The sequence below is a fragment of the Phaenicophaeus curvirostris genome, chromosome Z (genome assembly GCF_032191515.1).
Source record: "Phaenicophaeus curvirostris isolate KB17595 chromosome Z, BPBGC_Pcur_1.0, whole genome shotgun sequence".
Lineage (NCBI taxonomy): Eukaryota > Metazoa > Chordata > Aves > Cuculiformes > Cuculidae > Phaenicophaeus > Phaenicophaeus curvirostris.
The window spans coordinates 75155391-75178691 of NC_091431.1; the positions used below are offsets into that span (position 1 = coordinate 75155391).

General features: G+C 49.8%; 1 protein-coding gene across 1 annotated transcript in view; it reads left to right on the forward strand.

Moving 5' to 3' along the window:
* Window positions 1-7741: 7741 nt before the first annotated feature.
* Window positions 7742-23301, forward strand: part of ME2 (malic enzyme 2) — a 47691-nt gene continuing 32131 nt past the window's right edge. The window contains exons 1-2 of the mRNA XM_069880995.1: window positions 7742-7859; window positions 19076-19202. Coding sequence (XP_069737096.1) covers window positions 19095-19202 — 108 coding nt within the window. The 5' untranslated portion in view covers window positions 7742-7859; window positions 19076-19094. The remainder of the gene's footprint in view (window positions 7860-19075; window positions 19203-23301) is intronic.

Genomic DNA, 23301 nt, shown 5'->3' on the forward strand with positions numbered 1-23301 from the left:
GTGTCCTGTGCTGGAGTTCTAAGCACAGGAAGGACATGGAACTGTCAGAGCAAGTTGTGGCTGCCCCATCCCTGGAGGGGTTCAAGGCCAGGTTGGATGGGGCTTGGAGCCCCTGATCCAGTGGGAGGTGTCCCTGCCCAGGGCAGGGGTGGGACTGGATGGGCTTTGAGGGCCCTTCCAACCCAAACCATTCTGTGACTCTATTTTATGATTCTGTGATAATCTAGCCAAGCCTTACAATGAAAATTGATGTGTTCCTTTTGTGGTTAAGGAAGGGACATTAAAGAGACATGGTTTTTCTTCTGAGACTAAATTGCCAGCTTCAGTAAGGCCCATGTCCTTCTGTCCTTCCATCATGACAGCTACAGAACTCAGCCACTTGAGAAGAAATACAAGAAACAGGATGTGAAGAAAGATGATTCCAAAGGGCAGGGCAAAGGTAGAGAGCTGTAGAATCATAGAATCATAGAATCACCGGGTTGGAAAAGACCCACCGGATCATCGAGTCCAACCATTCCTATCAAACACTAAACCATGTCCCTCAGCACCTCGTCCACCCGTCCCTTAAACCCCTCCAGGGAAGGTGACTCAACCCCCTCCCTGGGCAGCCTCTGCCAGGGACCAATCACCCTTTCTGTGAAAAATTTTTTCCTAATCTTTAGCCTGAACCTCCCCTGGTGGAGCTTGAGGCCATTCCCTCTCGTCCTGTCCCCTGTCACCTGGGAGAAAAGCCCAGCTCCCTCCTCTCCACAACCACCTTTCAGGTAGTTGTAGAGAGCAATGAGGTCTCCCCTCAGCCTCCTCTTCTCCAGGCTAAACAACCCCACGACCTCTGGAAGAAAGCTCCCAGTTGTGAGGACTGAGTAGCAAAGGGTCCCTATGTGTCTGCACCATCGCTGAGAGCTGTAGCCACAGCACACGTAAATTCACCTGGTTTCAATGCAACTCATACAACAAGCAGGAGGGAAGAAGAAGGCATTTACCCTGGTTCCCAGCAGAAAAACAGATTGATGAGAGGGGTGAAGAACCTCAAAAAGCAGTGGCCTCCCCTGCAAAAGCTGCTCCATGTGATACCTGTGGTCTTTGCCCCAAGTAGCAAGGAAGGAGCTGTGCAGCCTTTCCTTACGTGATCTGTTAACCCACAGTGACCATTATATGAGTTGCTGACAAAGGAATTCATCAGAACTAGGGTTGGGAGGGACCTGTGTCCACGAACTCCAGAGAACCCTAACTTACAGACACGTATGGATATGTTTAACCAGTTGACATCCCTAATCAAGACAGATTTAACAGTGCCCCCAGAAGCTGCAGCTTTCTCTTCCACGCTGCTAAATCATTAGCACAATCCCAAGTGTAGTTTTGGGTTGGGCCAACTGGAGGTTTCCCAAACAATTGCTGGAGGCAGCGTGGGAATTAGCACAGGAGACACTGTTCCCAAAATACAGTCTGAGTGTGAATGTCTGGATAGTAAAACACTTCAAGAGCATGGATGTGGGCTGTTCCCACGCGAGCTGGTCACACAGCCGGGGGACTGGCTGGACAATCTTCGTTGCAAAAACACTACATGAGAAATTTTAGCTTTAAAACACAGAACAAAATTGCTAGGCAGAAGTAGGATCAAAATAATGGAAGCGGGATAAAGGTAATTTGCTGGGTTGTTGCTCTAAAGGTGTGAAAGAGGCAAGGTTTATAGAGAGAAGTAATGTCTTGTAGTGGAATTGGTCTGATAAAAGACACTATTTTTCTTCACAAAGCTTGCCTTGAGGCAGCGATCGGCTTTACTGCCCAGTTCCCACTACGGTCTCATAACACAAATGAGAAGAGTTGGGGGATCATCTCTCCACACGAGGATTAGCCTGATCATTCAGTTATTCCTCAGCGCTTCTTAACAGACATAAAGAGTGGAAAGTGCACAAGACAGTTTGTATTGAGTTGCAGAAACTCTTCCTCAGACAGGCTGTCTGCAGTGTGAGGGAGGGGACTCTGCCCCTCTGCTCAGCATTGTGAGTCCTCATCTGGAGTCCTGTGTCCAGTTCTGGAATCCCCAACAGAAGAAAGATGTGGAGCTGTTGGAACAGGAACAGAAGAGGCCACAGAGATGATCCGAGGGCTGGAGCACCTCTGCTCTGAGGACAGGCTGAGAGAGTTGGGGTTGTTCAGCCTGGAGAACACAAGGCTCCAGGGAGACCTTAGAGCAGCTTCTAGTGCTGAAAGAAGCTCCAGGAAAGCTGGGAAGGGGCTTTTGATCAGGCAGTGCAGGGATAGGATGAGAGGGAATGGTTTTAAAAAAAAAAAACAAAGAGGAGAGATTGAGGTGATTTAGACCAGACATTAGGAAGAAATTCTTCACAATGAGGGTGGGGAGGCCCTGGTCCAGGTTGCCCAGAGCAGCGGTGGCTGCCCCATCCCTGGAGGTGTCCAAAGCCAGGTTGGATGGGGCTTGATCCAGGTTGAAAGCAGCATGATCCAGTGGGAGTTGTGCCTGCCCATGTCAGGGGGTTGGAACTGGGTGGGCTTTAAGATCCCATCCAATTCATAGAATCATAGAATCATAGAATTCTAGAATCACCAGGTTGGAAGAGACCCACCGGATCATCGAGTCCAACCATTCCTATCAAACACTAAACCATGCCCCTTAGCACCTCAAGAAGAAGAAGAGGAGGAAGAAGAGGAAGAGGAAGAGGAAGAGGAAGAGGAAGAGGAAGAGGAAGAGGAAGAGGAAGAGGAAGAGGAAGAGGAAGAGGAAGAGGAGGAAGAAGAAGAAGAAGAAGAAGAAGAAGAAGAAGAAGAAGAAGAAGAAGAAGAAGAAGAAGAAGAAGGAGAAGGAATTCAAACCATTCTATGATTCTATAATAGAACAGAGAAGTGATTTTCTTCTAAAAGTAATCCCGTTAAGAATCAGTGATGTAAAACCAAAGAACACTGAGTCCAGCTCTGCTGCTGTTGCTTTAGAAAGGGTATTTGACAAACTCTAACTTTTACAGCAAGCAGAGACAGACCTACCTCAAGAATGGGAAACAAAAGCCTTCTTTTTGATTTACCAGACAGACTCGGGTATGATCAGTCGGGTTCATTGTGAGGAAAATGAAACCAGAAGCATCCAGCCCTGAGATTTAGCACAGAGAAGACCAACAGCAGGTGATGAAAAGTCCAGGAAAGCTCCAAGGGGCTAAACCAGCACAGTTTTGGGAGCATGAGTGATGCAAATGTGTTGATGTATGCGTTTAATCTGCACTTGGATGACTACCAGGAGATGCATTTTACTTTGGCACAGACCACCGCAGAGTTTCCTCTGCAGAGGAACTCCAGTAAAATGTAACGCACTCTGCACGTGGGAAATCCGCTCTGATAACTAAATAGTCTCCTCTTGTACTAAAAACTTGCAGATCTGTTTGCTGCTGTGGTGACTGAGCTGTGACAGTGCCCGAGGCTTGTCCTGCACAGCCAAAAGAGAGAGCAGAGCTGTGCCAGTTGTCTTTATGGAGCTGAGGAGGAATGCCAAGGGCTCCCAGTTGTTCTCTTGGCAACTGCAATGCAACATCATGTGTGCCAAAAGAAACTCTTCTGCGTTGAGGACCAAATATGGTGATAAAAATCCTCAGGAGGACCCAGAAATGACTGCTTCACTCGTTCTAGAGCACAGGCGGTGACATGAATTAGCTATAAATGTGACAGCCGCTCAGTGCTTGAGTAGCAGCGTTGAGATGAATCACTGAATCTAAGAATCATTAAGGCTGGAAAAGACCCTGGAGATGATCAAGCCTAACCATAAACCCAACCCTGCTGACCCTACCACTAGACTATGCCCCTAAGCACCACATCTCTGTGTCTTTTAAACACCTCCAGGAATGGTGACTCCACCACTTCCCTGGGAAGTCTCTGCCAGTGGCTGACAAACCTTTAGGTGAAGAACTTTTTCCTGATATTCAAACCAAGCCTTGTCATGAGAAAGCAGGATCCCACGCTGCATAGGATTTGGTGGATTGGAGTCTGGATTTGGGAATGAATCTAACTGATAGAAAACAGCGTCCATGAGAAAACACCAGTGTGAATGCACGGCAAGTGTGCTGTCTAGAAACAAAAGTTCTTCCTGCCATTAAAAATCGTGGCTGGGAGCTTCAGAACCCTCAGCCCTGCCAAATCTCATTCCCTGAGGTGTGGATTTTTCTTTGTTGGGACTAATTACAACACAGATTTCAGGACTGTCGTTCTTTCGCAAGGAAGTGTGTATTTCAGCAAGGCATTAACCGTTCATTAGATACGTTGGGCAAGAACCCTCAAACAGTTGAGAATGACATGGGTTTACAGTGATACTGATTTATGCCATTTGGTTTTCAAATGCCTTTAATGTGGACTGGTTTTAGTCAGGCACAAAGACATGACCTTCCATGTTATTTCAGCAATCCCTTTTGTTTACAGGTGCAGCACCACATTATTCAGTAACACTTCAAAGCCATCACAGTCCTGCCGACGGTGGGGAGAGCGGCAGAACCTGTGCTTCATGACAGGCCTCACAACAGCGATTAGAAGATGTGGTTTTGACTAAGTGGGCTTATATATTTATCGTTCCAGTTACTATAGCAACTCCGCTTCTTTTATCCAAACGGTTGCCCCATCCCTGGAGGGGTTCAAGGCCAGGTTGGATGAGGTCTTGGGCAGCCTGATCAAGTGGGAGGTGTCCCTCCCCATCACAGGGGGATTGGAATTAGATGATCTCTTTAAGATCCCTTCCAACCCAAATTATTCTATGATTCTATGAATGCTTAGATGTACGTCTAACAATATAAGTAGGATGAAGTGCCTGAACAGAATGAAGAGCCTCACAATTTGCAATGCTGGGAAACACCTCAGCGTTTGGGCTGGAGGGCAGAAGAATGAAGTCTAAGTGAGCTGAGTGGTCACATTTCAGACCATCGTACCTTCCCTCTCCAAACTCTGTGAAAGCTGAACTAGGGGAGAGCAGCGTTTCAAGGTGAGAGACGCATTAGGGCATGGAGAACACGCCTATGTTGATATCAAAAGTGATGTTTCTTTAAAGAATGATTCTTCTTTAGGCATGGTGATTTTGGTGCTGACCTGCAGCAGGAGCTGCCTCGATGTCTTTGGCCACGTTCTTTGGTTTAATTCAAAGCACTGTACATTACACAAGCTCAAGCCCCGCAGACACTGAAAGGCAACACAAAACAGAGGTTACACTCAGCGAGGCTGTTGCTCTGTGTGTTTTGAGGATCCCTGATCACTGCAGGGGATCCAGCAGAGTGGCCCTGCCATAGGAAAGCAGCATCCATCCCTGTCCCCTCGCTCCCATCCCATTTCATTTAATTTCCCTCACTCCAATCCCCTCACTCCCATCCCCTCACTCCCATCCCCTCTCACTCCTACTTCCTACACCTGGGTCAGGGCAATCCCTGGGGTCAATAAAAGATTGGGGATGATAGGACTGGGAGCAGCCCTGAGGAGAAGGACTCGGCGTGCTGGGGGATGAGAAGCTCAGTATGACCCGGCAATGTCTACTTGCAGTCCAGAAACCAGCTGTGTCCTGGGCTGCATCCAAAGCAGCACGGCCAGCAGGGAGGGAGGGGATTGTCCCCTCTGCTCCTTTCTCACGAGACCCCAACCAGAGTCCTGTGTCCAGCTCTGGAATCCCATGTCCAGTTCTGGAATCCTCAACAGAAGAAGAATATGGAGCTGTTGGAACAGGTCCAGAGGAAGCTACGAGGGCTGGAGCTGCTCTGCTCTGAGGCCAGGCTGAGGGGGTTGGGGTTGCTCAGCCTGGAGAAGAGAAGGCTCTGAGGAGACCTTATAGTGACTTGCCAGGACCTGAAGGGGCTACAAGAAACCTGGGGAAGGACTGTTCACAAAGGCTTGTGGTGATAGGACGAGGGGCAATGGGGATAAACTGGAAAGGGGCAGACTTAGACTGGATATAAGGAGAAACCTTTTCACCATGAGGGTGGTGAGGCTCTGGAACATGTGGCCCAGGGGAGCTGTGGCTGCCCCATCCCTCAAGGTGTTCAGGGCCAGGTTGGATGGGGCTTGGAGCCCCTGATCCAGCAGGAGGTGTCCCTGCCCATGAACGGGGGTTGGAACTGGATGGGCTTTGAGGTCCCTTCCAACCTAAACTATTCTATGATTTTTGATTCTCTCACTCTCACCCCTCTCACTCCATCCCCTCTCACTCCCACCCCTCTCACTCTCACCCCTCTCACTCCATCTCCTCTCACTCCCACCCCTCTCACTCCATCCCCTCTCACTCCCACCCCTCTCACTCTCACCCCTCTCACTCCATCCCCTCTCACTCCCACCCCTCTCACTCTCACCCCTCTCACTCCCACCCCTCTCACTCCACCCCCTCTCACTCTTACCCCTCTCACTCCATCCCCTCTCACTCCCTCCCCTCTCACTCCCTCCCCTCTCACTCCATCCCCTCTCACTCTCACCCCTCTCACTCCACCCCCTCTCACTCCATCCCCTCTCACTCCATCCCCTCTCACTCTCACCCCCTCACTCCATCCCCTCTCACTCCACCCCCTCTCACTCCATCCCCTCTCACTCCATCCCCTCTCACTCCACCCCCTCTCACTCCATCCCCTCTCACTCCCACCCCTCTCACTCCATCCCCTCTCACTCCATCCCCTCTCACTCCATCCCCTCTCACTCCCTCCCCTCTCACTCCACCCCCTCTCACTCTCACCCCTCTCACTCTCACCCCTCTCACTCCCTCCCCTCTCACTCCATCCCCTCTCACTCCAACCCCTCTCACTCCCTCCCCTCTCACTCTCACCCCTCTCACTCCATCCCCTCTCACTCCCACCCCTCTCACTCCCTCCCCTCTCACTCCCACCCCTCTCACTCTCACCCCTCTCACTCCATCCCCTCTCACTCCCACCCCTCTCACTCTCACCCCTCTCACTCCCACCCCTCTCACTCCATCCCCTCTCACTCTTACCCCTCTCACTCCATCCCCTCTCACTCCCTCCCCTCTCACTCCCTCCCCTCTCACTCCATCCCCTCTCACTCTCACCCCTCTCACTCCACCCCCTCTCACTCCATCCCCTCTCACTCCATCCCCTCTCACTCTCACCCCCTCACTCCATCCCCTCTCACTCCATCCCCTCTCACTCCACCCCCTCTCACTCCATCCCCTCTCACTCCATCCCCTCTCACTCCCTCCCCTCTCACTCCACCCCCTCTCACTCCATCCCCTCTCACTCCCTCCCCTCTCACTCCATCCCCTCTCACTCCATCCCCTCTCACTCCCTCCCCTCTCACTCCACCCCCTCTCACTCTCACCCCTCTCACTCTCACCCCTCTCACTCCCTCCCCTCTCACTCCATCCCCTCTCACTCCAACCCCTCTCACTCCCTCCCCTCTCACTCCACCCCCTCTCACTCCCACCCCTCTCACTCCATCCCCTCTCACTCCCTCCCCTCTCACTCCATCCCCTCTCACTCCCTCCCCTCATTTCCCGCCTTCCCGTCAGGCCCCGCCCACCCCCCCCCCCACCCTTTGGCCCCGCCCCCTCTCTCTGATTGGCTCTCCGCCCTCCCCTCATTTGCATACGTCCCCCCGCCCACGTGCCGTTTTCCCATCATTCACGCCGCGCCGGGCTCTCATTGGCTGCCGCTGCCGCCGGCGGGCTGCGTTCCGCGTCCCGATTGGCTGCGGGCGCTGTCAGTCTCGCTCCGGCCCCGCCCCCGGGGTGCCCCTCCCCGGCCCCGCCCCGCGCGCCGCACTCCGCGCCGGCGGCCGAGGCGGGCGGAGCTCCCGGCGCGGGACTCGCCGCCGCCGCACAATAGGAGCCGCTCCCATCGCCCCGAGGGCAGCAGCAGCCGCAGGAGGAGGCGCATCCCGGCCGGGTAAACGCTTTTGCGATGGCAGCCGCGGGCCCGAGGCCCCGCGCCCGTTTGCACGCCGTGCGTCTCCGGGTAAAAAGCCTCCGCCCTTGCTGCGTCCCCCCCTGCCCGGCTGCAGCCGAGGAGCAGGGATGGAGGAGCTCCCTCTCCCTCGATCTGCTCCTAGGGAGGCCCCGAGGCCGGGCTTGCTGCAGCGAACCCCCCACCAGGGCAGGTGGAGAGCGGTGAGAGGGTCAGGATGGAGCCTAAACCCTTGTTTTCCAGCTGTCAAAGCTGGTGACAAACCCAGCTGCCACACCCAGCTGGCAGCAGCTCCTTGGGTCGAGGCTGGAGGTCGCTTCCAGGCTCCCCAAGCTCAGGGTTCAGCTCCTCAGCTTTGTTTGCTGGTCCCCACGCAGGGCTCAGCTTGTGGGGCAGGTGGGGAGCAGCAAGAGGGTCCGGATGGTGCCTTAGCCCTTGTTTTCCAGCTGTCAAAGCTGGTGACAAACCCAGCTGCCACCCCCTTGCTGGCAGCAGCTCCTTGGGTCGGGGCTGGAGGTCGCTTCCAGGCTCCCCAAGCTGAGGGATCAGCTCCTCGGCATTGTTTGCTAGTCCCCACGCAGGTGGGACTCAGCGCCCATCCCCTCTTGCCCCTCATCGCCCTGGGACAGGTGAGCAGCAGCGAAGGGGATCAGGATGGTGCCTCAGCCCTTCTTTTCCAGCTGACAAACCCAGCTGCCACCCCCTCACTGGCAGCAGCTCCTTGGGTCGAGGCTGGAGGTCACTCCCAAGCTCTCCAAGCTTTGGGTTCAGCTCCTCAGCGTTGTTCGCGGTTCCCCACACCAGGCTTAGCCTGCAGGGAACTGCTGTTGTGCAGCCCTGGAGCTGGGGAATACAAGTTGGAAAGTGGCAGAGCTGCTGGAATGGGAAATGCTGTCAGGCTGCTTGGTATTTTTAGCCTGCACAGTCGCTGGGCTGTGCCTGTCGAGCTGTTTGAAATGCCACCATCACAGGTCCCGCGCTCTTGGATTCCCTGCACCCGAACGTTGAGCATGAAAAGCACTGGTCCCTAAGCCACTTTTGCTTTACATAATGGCACGGATCTCTGGCTGCTTAAAAACACCCAATAACATGCAGCAATGTCGATAAAGGGCTGATAAAAAGGTTGATCTTTCACATTACTTGAAGAGACCCAAAACCATACAGCAATGTCGATGAAGAGCTGATAAAAAATAAGCCAGTCTTGTAGGATCTCTCACTGCTTCAAGAAACCCCAAAACACACTGTGATGTCGATAAATGGCTGGTATGAAAAAAGGTTGACCTTGCAGCCAAGGAAGTTGTTAACTATTTGTTATCTTTATGTACCAGTTCTCCAGAGGAAAGCGCCAGTTCTCTGGGCTGTTTGAAATGCCACCGTCACAGGTCCCGTGCTCTTGGCTTCGCTGCGCTGGAACATTAAATGCTAAAACCATGGTCTCTCAGCCACCGTATGCTTTTCATAGCGACAGGGATTTCTGACTGCTTAAAGAAACCCCAAAACTTACAGCAACATTGATAACTGGGTGATAAAAAATGTCAATCTCATAGGATCTCTGACTACTTCAAGAAACACCAAAGCATGCAGCAATGTCAGTAAAGGGCTGATAAAGAAAGTCGATCTTGCAGCTAAGCAGGCTGTTAACTATTTGTTATCTTTATGGTCTTAATTCTTAAAAGTTAATCACAAACACCAAGGGGAAATTTTCTCTCTGTGTTACGGGTGATGCAAAGAACTGTGCTGAATATGAAACTGGAAGTGATTTACATGCAGCCAGCAGTGTCTGAGGTGCCGTTTGCTCTATAAGATATGGTAGAAATGTACTCTTAAGTGTGTATTTTAAGAAAAAGTGTGTGTTACAACCCCAGGACAAAACTTTTGGTAATCCTGTGTAGTGTTGTGAGTCAGCAGCGTGTGGACAAACAAGATTTGAAACTTTTTCTGTTGCAAACTTAGGAAGGAGCTGTCAAAATGTGTGGTAATGTGCCATGTTTGAGTGAATGCTTAGCTGGATGTTTGTCTTTACTGCTAGTGGCAGAACTTTTATCACAACAGGAGCACTTCACTCCTGCTTGAGCTGATAACTAGTTGTGTATGAGTAGATTTTCAGGTTTTTCTGTAATTTAAGCAGTATTTTTATTTTGGAGTCCTAACAGTTGAGCACACCAGGGCTTACAAGTGGTTGGCAAGCTTAAACTTCACCTGATCAGCACTGAATTAGCAAGCAGCTCAGGATTTGTAGCTGAGTTATTCTTCCAGGAAGAATTCCCTTTTGTAAGTGCACAGCAACGTTCTTGGTTTTCTCTCAACTTGTAGCCAGAAGACCTGTATTTTTGAACTGAACGCCCTTAGCATGGCTGTGTACCAGTTCCCCAGAATAAAGCACCAGTGGCTCTGTTTATTTCTGCAGCCTTCCTGAGCGTTCTGCAGGATGAGGCTTTGTTCCTGCATGCGCAAATGCTCTTACTGTAACCACTGGTACCACTCTCCATAAGAAAAGTGGAATAAAGCCAAGGATGTGGATACATCTCTTCGGAGCAGGCCAAAATACTGCCACTGTAGTTTCCACAGTATGAGATAATGGACTTCCTGGTGCTTAGGAAAAATATTTAGGTCAAATCCATTAAAGTATAAAAAAAAAGGTCTCTCAATAGTGTGTGGTAAGAGCTTTTATGAACTGAAAACCCAGCGGCAAACAATTCAGTACTGTTTTCTAATCATGCTGTGAGAAATTTGCTAATATCGTATGATATTCCGAGAACATAATGAAGGTGTTCTGAAATTACTCACTTGAATGCACCTGAGCATGCTTTATTTGCTGAATAAGAGGAACAAACCTCAAGTTGTGAACTTAACTCTACTTAAATGCTTTTCATCTGACTTTTTTCCTTGTTGGTTGAGTTGGCTGCCACAGAGTAAAAGGGAGGAAAAGTAGTTTTAAAATCTGCTTCCAAAATGACCTGCTTCCCACTGCCAAATGCTTTATTAGTAACACCTCTCCATATGCTTCTTAGTTCCAATCTGCAGATCTCACGGTATCTTAGAAATGTAATTAAAAAACATGGCTCAGGACTTTATTGGAAGGGACTTGGAATGTTATTACCACTGTTTTCTGCTGGCTTCTCCCCGAGGTGTCTGGTCAGGGAGTCAGAGGAACTGAGCTGCTGTGCAAAACTGTGTCACCCAGCCTCACCTCTTTGCTCCTTCATCCACCTGCTATGCACTGGGGTGCTCCTGCAGCAAACTGAAAATGCCCCCTTTCCCCCTCGATTTGTGAGCACCTACTGGAGCGTGCAGGGTTGTGGGCACGGGCAGAGCTTGCTTTAAGCACAAGTCTCATTGGGAAATGCATTTATAGCTGGCACTTGACTAATGTAATAACTTTAGACTGTGTTATCATTACTGAAGTGATGAAACCAGCGAGCGTGTGCCTGGTTTGTGTCACGCTTGGGTAGGCTCATCTGTTTACTAAAAGAGAGCATAGAGCGTGGTGGTGCATCTGTACCAGGCTCGCTGTGATGAAGGCTGGTGGAACAGGCTGCTGTGAGTGTGCGAGAGAGCATCGCAGAATCTTGGTTTGGTTTGATTTGGAAGGCACCTCACAGCCCATCCAGTCCCACCCCCTGCCATGGGCAGGGACACCTCCCACTGGATCAGGGGCTCCAAGCCCCATCCAACCTGTCCCTGAACCCCTCCAGGGATGGGGCAGCCACCACTGCTCTGGACAGCCTGGGCCAGGGCCTCCCCACTCTCAGCGTGAAGAATTTCTAATTGAAATCTTCCCCTTTCCAATTTAAAGCCATTCCCCCTCATCCTATCACTCCAGGCCCTTGGAAGTAGTCCCTCCTCAGCTTTCTTGTAGGACTCCTTCAGCTTCTTTAAGGTCTCTTTGGAACCTTCCCGTCTCCAGGCTGAATGACCCCAACAGCAGAGGTGCCTCAGCCCTCAGATCATCTTTGTGGTCTCCTCTGGACCCCTTCGACCAGTTCCATGTACTTCTTACGTTGAGGATTCCAGAACTGGGCACAAAGCTCCAGATGAGATCTCACAAGAGCAGAGCAGAGGGGGAATCACCTCACTCGAGCCAAAATGTTTGCTGGCTCTATAGCACTGGCGCTTAAAAAAATCAGAACCAGCTGAGGCTAGAGAGATTGAAAGCTGTGAAGCTTGTATGTCTTCAACTAATAGTGTGTATTATCAGGAACAGGCTCCTGTTAACACACCAGTCTCATTAATTTCTGTACATGAAGGAAAGACTGGAACTGTTCTTTGACACCGAATTTCAGGAATGCTTTAAACATATTTATGTTTAGTCACGCTTTGAACTGGAGGAAGTCTGCAAAGTCATCAGGCGTGAGCTGCTGAGAAACACTCCACAGTATTAAGGTGTAATCCACACGTCAGGCAGCCTGCCTGGTAATTGAAGCAGACCTTGCTTTAATTGACACAGAGCTTCCCAACTCTCTGAACAACGTAATTGTATCTTTTGAAAGTAGGATGAACCTTTCCCTGAAAAGTAGCCTTTGCAATTGGACAGATCCATAATGGCAGTGGCAAAACATTTGCTCCCAGATAAGGGTGCTTGTGCAGGGCTTGTAATTAGTTTGACCTGGCCTGATGGCTCCTGATAAGGCACAGCAGAGAGCTGTCATCTGCCCTGCTGTAGAATTTAACGCTCTTAAATTGTGACACAGCGTGTACATGGTAATAAGTCAGAAATGACCACTCATAGAATCACAGAATAACCAGGTTGGAAGAGGCCCACCAGATCATCGAGTCCAACCGTTCCTATCAAACACTAACCCATGCCCCTTAGCACCTCGTCCACCCGTCCCTTGAACCCCTCCAGGGAAGGTGACTCAACCCCCTCCCTGGGCAGCCTCAGACAGGGACCAATCACCCTTTCTGTGAAAAATTTTTTCCTAATGTCCAGCCTGACCCTCCCCTGGTGGAGCTTGAGGCCATTCCCTCTGGTCCTGTCCCCTGTCCCTTGGGAGAAGAGCCCAGCTCCCTCCTCTCCACAACCTCCTTTCAGGTAGTTGTAGAGAGCAATGAGGTCTCCCCTCAGCCTCCTCTTCTCCAGGCTAAACACCCCCAGCTCTCTCAGCCGCTCCTCACAAGGCCTGTTCTCCAGCCCCCTCACCAGCTTTGTTGCTCTTCTCTGGACTCGCTCCAGAGCCTCAACATCCTTCTTGTGGTGAGGGGCCCAGAACTGACCCCAGGATTCGAGGAGCGGTCTCACCAGTGCCGAGTCCAGAGGGAGGAGAACCTCCCTGGCCCTGCTGGCCACGCTGTTTCTGGTATCACTCGTATCGGGTTCAGCCCAGTGGTGCTCCACGTCCTTGCTTAGTCCTTTCTGTCGTCAAGTACAGGACAACCAGGGGATCAGGCCCAGTCAACATGAGTTTATGAACCTTCGGCACCGTTTCTCCCAGTGTTCTGCTCGAGGAACCGGCTGCCGCTGTCCTGGGCACACAAACCCTCTGCTGAGTAAAGAACTGGCTGGATGGACGGGGCCAGAGAGTGGTGGGGAATGGAGTCAAATCCAGTTGGAGGCTGGTCACAAGTGGTGTCACAGGGGCTCAGTGCTGGGTCCAGTTCTATTTGATGCCTTTATCTGGAACAGAGGATCGGGTGCTCCCTCAGTCAGTTTGTGGATAACACGAAGTTGGGTTGAAGTGTCAGTCTGAGGACAGGGAGGCTCTGCAGAGGGATCTGGATTCATGGGCTGAGGCCAACGGCTTGGAGTTCAACAAGGCCAAGTGCCAGGTCCTGCACCTGGGACACAACAACCCTGTCCAGCTCCAGGCTTGGGGAAGAGTGGCTGGAAAGCTGCCTGGAGGAGAGGGACCTGGGGGTGTTGGTTGACAGCGACTGAACATGAGCCAGCAGTGGCCCAGGTGGCCAAGAAGGCCGATGGCATCTTGGCTTGGATCAGACACGGCGTGACCAGCAGGAGCAGGGAGGTGACTGTGCCCTTGGACTCTGTGCTGGTGAGGCTGCACCTCAAATCCTGGGTTCAGTTTTGCGCCCCTCTCTCCAAGAAGGACATTGAGGGGCTGGAGCGAGTCCAGAGAAGGGAACAGAGCTGGGGAAGGGTCTGGAGAACAAGGGTTATGAGAGGCGGCTGGGGGACCTGGGGCTGTTCAGCCTTGAGGAAGGGAGGCTGAGAGGAGACCTCATCACTGTCTACAAGTGCCTGAAAGGAGGCTGTAGTGAGATGAGTGTTGGTTTCATCTCCCAAACAACAGGCGATAGGATCAGAGGAAATGGCCTCAAGTTGCACCAGAGCAGGTTTAGATTAGGTAGGAGGAAAAACTTCACCGAAAGGGTTCTGAGGCACAGTCAGAGGCTGCCCAGGGCGGTGGAGGAATCCCCATCCCTGGAGGTGTTTAAAAGCCAGGCAGCCGAGGTGCTCAGTGATCTAGTTTAGTAGTGGGCAGGTACGGTTGGACTTGATGATCTGAAAGGTTTCCAATCAAACAATTCCATTCTCAGTACTAGAAGAAGAGAAGTTCTTGTTCTGTTTATGCTGACGCGTGTTTTCACAGGAATGTTATTCCTCTTTCACTTCCTCCACTTTCTTCCTAATACCTTGAGCAGAACATTGCATAACCTCAGTCCTGTCGTTGCAAGCCCCTGTCTTTCTCTCAGTGACATCCTTCCCCTTTCTTTATCAGCCTGTGCTGCCAAAATTAGCTCTCCTTTTTGTATGGCTGAAGTACCACCTCAAGCCTGGCCCCTCTTCTGCAAAACCCATCATAAACCATTTAAAAAGAGTTTCCTAAAAGGCTTAACAGCAGTGTAACCCAACCCTTTCATCTCCTTGATACCAATTAGGGGACCTTTCCTGCAGACGTGTCTTTGCCACTTGCTGCCTGCCTGAAGTGCTTCCGAGGAGCAGTGCTGGTAAACATAAACGACCGTGCTGGAAGTTTCATGCCCCTTCTTCCTCTCCCAGGTGGCCAGAGGAGAAGCAGAGCTGCCCAGGCCAGCATTATTTGCTGTGTCTGGAGTGGTTTTGTTGTCTGATGGTGTCTTGCAGCTGAGAAGCTGTCAGCTGTGGTCCCAGACTCCTGCTGTGAGCTGGTTTTACAGCTGTGTCTGGCTTATCCCATGAGTCTTGGCTGGGGCTGAGCCAAGTCAGCCTGGGAGCTCAGCCTGAAAAAGCATGAAGCCAGTGGTGGTATGTGTAGATTTAGCCTTGATTTTTAAACATATAGGTGACTAGATTGTTCTGTGCATGTATTTTTGAGGAGAAATTAGGACTTTTAAAGCAGAAGGACCTGGGTGGATCATGGAATCAGTAACGTTGGAAAAGACCTTCAAGACCATCGTCCAGCCACCAGCCCAACCCCACGATGCCTACTAAATCACATACCCAGGTGCCACAGCTATGCACTTTTTGAACCCCTCCAGGGATGGAGACTCCACCACTGCCCTGGGCAGCCTCTGCCAGGGCTTCACCACTCTCTCAGTAAAGAAATTTTTCCAAATATCCAATATAACGCTCCCGTGGCGCAACTTGAGGTTGTTTCCTCTTGTCCTATCCCTGTTACTTGGGAGAAGAGACCAACGCCCACCTTGCCACGACCTCCTTTTAGGGAGCTGTAGAGAGCCATGAGGTGTCCGCTCAGCCTTCTCTTCTCCAGACTAAGCAGCCCCAGGTCCCTCAGTTGTTCCCAGAACCCCTGTGCTCCAGCCCCTTCCCCAGCTCCATTCCCCTTCTCTGGACATCCTCCAGCCCCTCAATGTCTTGCCTGGAGTGCAGGGCCCCAGACCGAACACTGTAACACAGAACACAGCTGGGGGGCTCATTTTTTTGCTAGGCTGGTGGCCAGCATAGTTGGGAGGAGAGGACAGGTGGAGAGGAGAGCCATGGCCACACAGCAAGGCACAGAGCTCTTGGCCCTCTACAGTGGCATATGGAGGTGGGATGGGGAAGAATGCTTGCTTTGTGGTTTCAGGGTAAGTTGTGTTGAGTTCTGGAGGCAGATTCCTGCTAAGAAGAGTTTAGAAGTCTGTGACAAGGGGAGTTATAGACGTGCAAGATGGGAGATGAAACAGAAATAGGATACCATTAGAAGAGCAGAGAAAAGGGAGATCAGGACTGAGTAACCAGTCAGGTTTTATGCTGTGTATAAATTAACTGGGATTGCACCTCTTGTGTCTAAACAGAGGGACTGAGTGGAAGACAAAGCCTGATTCCTCCTACTCACTGATACCTCCTGAGAGAACCTCCACCAAGAGAATCATTTTAGGTGGCATTGTGGCACTGCACTGGAAAGGAGCAAGTCTTCTCTCCTACAGAGCAGTGAAGAAGATTTGTAGGATCTGTGTCACACCGGTGAAAAGTCTCTTTCTCTTCTGTTGATTAGAGAGTTCATAGAATCACGAAATGGTCTGGGTTGGAAGGGACCTTAGAGCCCATCCAGTTCCAATACCCCTGCCATGGGTAGGGACACCTCCCAGTCCCCACCCTCACAGGAAAATATTCCTCCCTAAGATCTCATCTCGATCTCCCTTCTTTCAGCTTAAAACCATTCCCCTCCTCCTATCCCTGCACTCCCTCTTGGGAGTGCAGCTTTCCTCTAGGCACCTTTCGGTACTTTAAGTGTTAATTGATCAAGTTAGGAGAAATCTGGGCCACAATCTTGTTTAGTCCTTGAATGCTGATTAATTGCAATGAAGTAATTTTAGTTTAATTAGAGTAAGGAAAGGTGTGGTGGTTGGCTGGCTTTCTAATTCCTCATTTAAGGTATTTGCTCGTGACAGGTTGGAGTCACCCTAACAGCAGTGGGTGGGATGCGGGGTCAGGTTGGCTGTGATGCTGTAATCGGCCTCACGTGTGTGAGGAGATGGCCTTGCAGCTGTGTAACGATGACAAATGAGCAGTCAGAATTAAAAAAAAAAACCAGCACAACCTGAGTCTGGCATTCCTAAAGGCTGGTTGTTTTGCAGCGCAAAATTAATTTTGCTTATCTGATCCTGATTTTCCAGCTGCCCTGAGTTCTGGCAGAGCAGCTGTGTTCAGTCCACTGCTCACTGGTTTAGGGAGGAATTATCATGTTAGAAGCCACATCTGTTTGTAGTGCTGGCAGGCTGTCATTTACCCTGTCTCCACACAGACAATTTATGTTCTTTACCGCAAAACAACCAAACACATGGGTTTTGGGTGGAACTTTGTTCAGTTGCAAGGACTAACCAAACAAATAAGGGATGAGAGATAGGGATCCTGATGAATGTCAGCACTGCTTTCCTTTAAAACAGATAGAAGGGAAACTTGGATATCACTGATGAGGAGAAATATTTAATGTTTGCATATTCTTTGATGCCTGGAAAGTTTTTGAGGAAAATGGAGTCCTGTGTCCAGTTCTGGAATTACCAACAGAAGAAGAACATGGAAATGCTGGAACAGGTCCAGAGCAGGCTAGGAAGATGATGTGAGGGCTGGAGCACCTCTGCTCTGAGGACAGGCTGAGAGAGTTGGGTTCGTTCAGCCTGGAGAAGAGAAGGCTCTGGGGAGACCTTAGAGCAGCTTCCAGTGCTGAAAGGGGCTCCAGGAAAGCTGGGGAGGGGCTTTTTGCAAGGGCCTGGAGTGACAGAATGAGAGGGAATGGCTTTATACTGGAAGGGAGGAAGTTTAGATTAGACATTAGGAAGAAATTAATCACATTGTGGGTGAGGAGGCCCTGGCCCAGGCTGCCCAGAGCAGGGGTGGCTGCCCCATCCCTGGAGGGGTTCAAGGCCAGGTTGGATGGGGCTGGGAGCCCCTGATCCAGTGGGAGGTGTCCCTGACCATGGCAGGGTTGGGACTGGGTGGGCTTTGAGGTCCCTTACAACCCACTCTATAATCCTATGAAAATCCTCTAAATTGCGACTTGTGAGATCAGCCTGCCATCTCAAAAGTTGATTATGTGTAGATTTGATTTTAGAGAGTCTGTCTAAGGTATTGGTGCTTATACTTAAGATAATGAAGTTTTGTTCTTTAATCTAATTTTGTATCCTGTCTGGAAGAAATTAAAAATCCAAGCCATGCATCATTTCATTCCTTAAAAATGTCTCAGTACCTGCTTTACTGTGCTTGTGTGTTTCTTATATGTGAACATACAGTGGGGCCAGAGGATGACGGGGCTTCAGCCACAGGAATCTAATGTAGGAAGGCGAATGGCATCTTGGCCTGTGTCAGAAACAGTGTTCCAGCAGGAGCAGGGAGGGAATTGTGCTCCTGAACTCAGCACTGGTGAGGCTGCACCTTGAATCCTGGGTTCAGTTTTGGGTCTCTCACTCCAAAAAGGACATTGAGGAGCTGGAGCGTGTCCAGAGAAGGGAAGCAGAGCTACTGAAGGGTCTGGAGAACAAGGGTTATTAGAGGTGACTGAGGGAGATGGGGTTGTTTAGCCTGGAGAAAAGGAGACTGAGGGGGGACCTCATTGCTTTCTGCAGCTCCCTGAAAGGAGGTTGTGGTGAGGTGAAGGTTAGTGTCTTCTCCCAGGTAACAGGAGATAGGACTAGAGGAAATGACCTCAGGTTGCACCAGTGGAGGTTTAGATAAGATAGCAGGAAAAATTTCTTCACCAAAAAGGTTCACAGGCACTGACAGAGGCTGCCCAGGGAAGTGATTGAGTCACCATCCTTGGAGGTGTTTAAAGACGGGAGACGAGGTGCTCAGGGATAGGATTTTGTAGTGTACAGGTAAGGTTGGACTCAATCTCAAAAGTCTTTTCCAATTGACTGATCCTATGATTTAATTTTCAGAAAGCTGTTCGAGAAGCTCAGTTTAAAATCGCCTGCTCTCCTAGCCAAAGCCACTTTGTCTTTTCTGGTATTTCCCTGGTGCCAGCTGCGTGGTCACCGCATAGGCTGTTATTTGCTAATGGCAGTTCAGCTGAGGGTTTACAGAGCAGCAGCTATTGCACAAATACCTCATGAATGCTGGCTGGCTGCAGCCCAGAGCACAGTGTGAGTTTACACCGACGTTGCTTTACATTCTCTTCACTCGCTTATACGCTCTCATTATCATCATCCCTTCCTCCTCTATTTTGCTCCTGGCTGCTGCAAGGCAATTTTGGGTTATTATTATGATGTTTCAGCACAGTCTTATCTAGCATGCACCTATTTCTTTTTCAACAGATGTCCTATGAATATGAACATTATTTCCACTGCTTCTGTGCCTGAATGATGTTCTTTTCTTCTTCTAGGTGCACTGTAAGAAAAGCCATGTTCTCCCGACTCAGAATAGCTGCCACTCCCTGCGCGATGGCATGTCGCAGTGCCCATACGAAAGAAAAAGGCAAACCACTGATGTTAAACCCACGAACAAACAAGGTTGGTACTATGTAGTTATCAAATATCTTATCTTCATCCAGTAATCGTCCAATGGACCTTGCTCCAGGGTTGAACCACCTCTGGGAGTTGTGCTGGGCCACAGCCAAAACAAGGGTGTAGAGGATGGAAGAACCAGTTAATTTCAAGTACCTGGAGTACAAGGACGTGCAATAACATGGACATCAGCCTGTGCTTTTGCCGGTTTGGTGGGGTTTACACCATCAATCCTGCTGCTTCCTTGTACCAAATGAAGGGTTACTGGTTCTTGCCTGTTTCTGGCTTATTTTTGGGGCTGGTTGAATTGAAGTAAAGCTTTAGCAAACAGACTGTCTCTTTTCATAGCCTGCAAAGGTTAGTTCTGAGTTCAGTCTTGCTAGGGATAGAAAATGTTAGCCTCACTGTCGCAGTCCTGGCTTTTTCCTACAAGACTGGGAACTGGGAGTGAGCCATATCATGGGATCATAGAGTGGTTTGGGTTGGAGGGGACCTTAAAACCCATCCAGTTCCATCCCTGTCGTGGGCAGGGACACCTCCCAGTGGATCAGGTTCATCAAAGCCCCGTACAACCTGGCCTTGAACACCTCTGAGAAGGGGCTTCCACTACTTCCCTGGGCAACCCGGGCTGGGGCCTCACCACCCTCAGCATGAAGAATTTCTTCTGAATGTCTCATCTAAATCTTCTCCCTCCCAATTTAAAGCCATTTTCACTTGTCTTCCAGGCCCTTGTAAAAAATTCCTGGAACCCCTTTCAGCACTGGAAGGTGCTCTAAGGTCTCCCTGCAGCCTTCTCTTGTCTGTGCTGAACAACCCCAACTCTCTCAGCCTGTCCTCATAGCAGAGGTGCTCCAGCCCTCGCATCATCTTCATGGCCTCCTCTGGACACGTTCCAACAGTTCTATATCCTTCTGCTGAGAATTCCAGGGACACAGGACTCCAAGTAGGGTCTTATGAGAGAGGAGCAGAGGGGCAGAATCTCCTCCCTCACCCTGCTGGCCACGCTGCTTTGGATGCAGCCCAGGACATGGTTGGCCTTCTGGGCTGCTGCCTTCTGGGCTGTATCAGAAAGAAACATCTTTGTGTGGAGAGTCAGACAGAGAGCATCTAAACATAGGCCTTGATTGGAGCTAGCTGGAAGGTAGAGACATTATGGTAATTCTGTCTGTCAGTAGGAACTTCTAGGAAAGCATTCTTTTTCCCTCCATAAAAATTCCCTTCTTTTTTTTCCCCCCATATTTTTCTGCTTCCCCATCCCTGATCTCTCTTTTTTTTTCCCTGGAGTGGTTGAAGCCTTCAGGAATACTGAAGCAATTAATTTGTAAACTAAAACCAGTAAGAAAGTCGATGAGGGCTTTTGGTATCTGATCCAAGTTGTCTAAAATGGCCAAGAAAGGTGCTGTATATTTCCTGAGCAATGGAACTATAGAAGCTTCTTCCCCTCCTTCTCTTCCCTTTCTTGTCTCCCTCTCCCCCTCTCCATCCATCTCCCCTCCTCCCTTTTCTTTTTTCCCTCTCTTTATGTCAGAATTAGAAGTTGGTCCGTGGGCTCACAATACCTGGGGAGGGTTTCAAGCTGAGAATTGCCAGCTACATCTCCTTGTGCCCTGCCTGTAACTACAGGGAGAACTGCTCCAGTGTGTGTTTTGGCAAGATGGACTCCTCAGTGTTCTAAAAAGAGAGAATGGATAGAAGATAAAGAACAATAGTCGTATTACTTAGCATTTCTTGCACAGCGCAGCGTAGTGCGAGGTGCCTCGATACCACATGAATGCAGGTTATGTATGTAAAAAGAGCTGCAGAAGTTAGTGATGGGTTGGCTGCAAGAATAAAACTGGGATTACAGCATTAGGAAAGGGGTGAAGAATAGATTCGTGTGATTTGTCAAGATCAGATTATCTCAGGACTTCTCTGAGCTATAAACACTTTGACATGTCAGTGGGAATTATTTCAAGCCCTGTAAGATTTTCCAAGTGCTGATTATGCAACAGCGTTCAGAAACAAAAACAATGGGTCATTTCTCATTGTTTTTCTAGTGGTAACATCTATCTGCTTTCTTTTTTTTTCTTTTCTTTTAAGCCTGGAATTCTCTGGTGGACTGAGCACAATGCAGTATTTTTAGTTGGTTTTTTGAAGACTAGAGAAGAACAGAGAGTTGCTTTATTAATAGCAGTTCATTTTTTAGTGTTTTAATGTCTCCATGAAATTATACCAGTGAGAGTCAAAAAACTTCCCACATTGTCCAGGCTCTGTTATATCAGGCTGTCATTACAGCTGATGCTGTTTTGAATGGATATGTTAGCTAGTTAAAATGATACTGCTTGATATTGGGTGCAGTATCTGTACACAAATCTGTTTGGAAGTTCAGCAGAGAAATAAATGATTGACTAAATATGCAAAATACTTTACCCTTTGTGCTTTCTTGCCCAAAGGTGCAAGAAACACATCGTATACATACAGGCACATATAAAGGGCTTTATCTCTTGCTCACAGCTTTTTGGGACTGTCATTTTATGACTCCTGTTTTAGTCCCTTATAGTAAGTTTTTACAATCCCTATCAATTCTACAGAACACTTGGTCTCCTTTAAAAGAATCACAGAATCATGAAATAGTTTGGATTGCAAGGGACCTCCAAGCCCATCCAGTTCCACCCCTGCCATGGGCAGGGACACCTCCCACTGGATCAGGGGCTCCAAGCCCCATCCAACCTGGCCTTGAACCCCTCCAGGGATGGGGCAGCCACCCCTGCTCTGGGCAACCTCTCCAGCTTGTCCAGATCCCTCTGGATGTCATCTCATCCTTCTGGTGTGTCATCTGCACCACTCAGTTGTCACACCAGAAGGATGGTTTTACTAACACAAAACCACCCTTTTCCCCCTGTGTAGATTAAGCTGCTGCTGTTCTGTGCCGTCGGGGTAGGTTTTTCTCTTACCACATGTGGTTTTTTTCCTTTCATTCCCACCCGTACCTATCTTTTGCAGGACCTCACGGCACCTGCATCAGCTGTTTTGGGTTTGTGCATTTGAAAGGCCAGCTTTCCAGTGTTTATTGTCAGGGCGGCTCGGAAAAGGTTATGAGCTGTATCAGTAACACCCTTGGTGCCGCAGCCAGACAATCACAGGACACACTAACTGCTTTGCTGGCATCCATGTATATTTATGATCTTCCATGATGTTTGATTTCTGCTCTGTGGCAGGGATTCGGATTACAGTTAATTGGCTCCAGGACCTTTTATTTTGCTGGAGGTCTCTGCTATGCCCAGGCAGCATTTTCAGCTTGTTGGGCTCTTTGAACACCATTAGGACAATCTCGTTTTTAGTACTGGCAATTAAATTGTTATTTATATGGCAGTAAAGATTTGGATTCTCACTCAAGGGCGAGTATTATTCCAGCACAGAACAGATGAAGCATGAATAGGTGATCCTCGACCTTGGTGATGCTCATTCTGCCATGTAGAGTGGCATCAGTCTCTTTATACTGTAACATTTTTATGCGATCCACAGTTTCCATACAGTCTGGGGGATGATGTGATTGGGAGCAACCCTGAGGGGAAGGACTTGGGGTGCTGAGGGATGAGAAGTTGCCATGAGCCAGCAACATGCACTCACAGCCCAGAAACCACCCATGTCCTGGGCTGCATCCAAAGCAGCACGGCCAGCAAGGCAAGGAGGGGGATTTGGCCCCTCTATTCGTCTCTCGTGGGACCTCACCTGGAGTTCTGTGTCCAGTTCTGGAGTTCTAAGCACAGGAAGGACATGGAACTGTTGGAGCAAGTCCAGGGGAGGCCATAAAGATGATGCAAGGGCTGGAGCACCTCTGCTCTGAGGACAGGCTGAGAGAGTTGGGCTTGTTCAGCCTGGAGAAGAGAAGGCTCTGAGGAGACCTTAGGGCAGCTTCCATTGCTGAAAGGGGCTCCAGGAAGGCTGGGGAGGGACTCTTTACAAGGGTCTGGAGTGATAGGACGAGGGGGAATGGCTTTAAATTGGAAGAGGGAAGATTTAGATGAGACATTAGGAAGAAATTCATCACATTGTGGGTGAGGAGGCCCTGGCCCAGGTTGCCCAGAGCAGTGGTGGCTGCCCCATCCCTGGAGGGGTTCAAGGC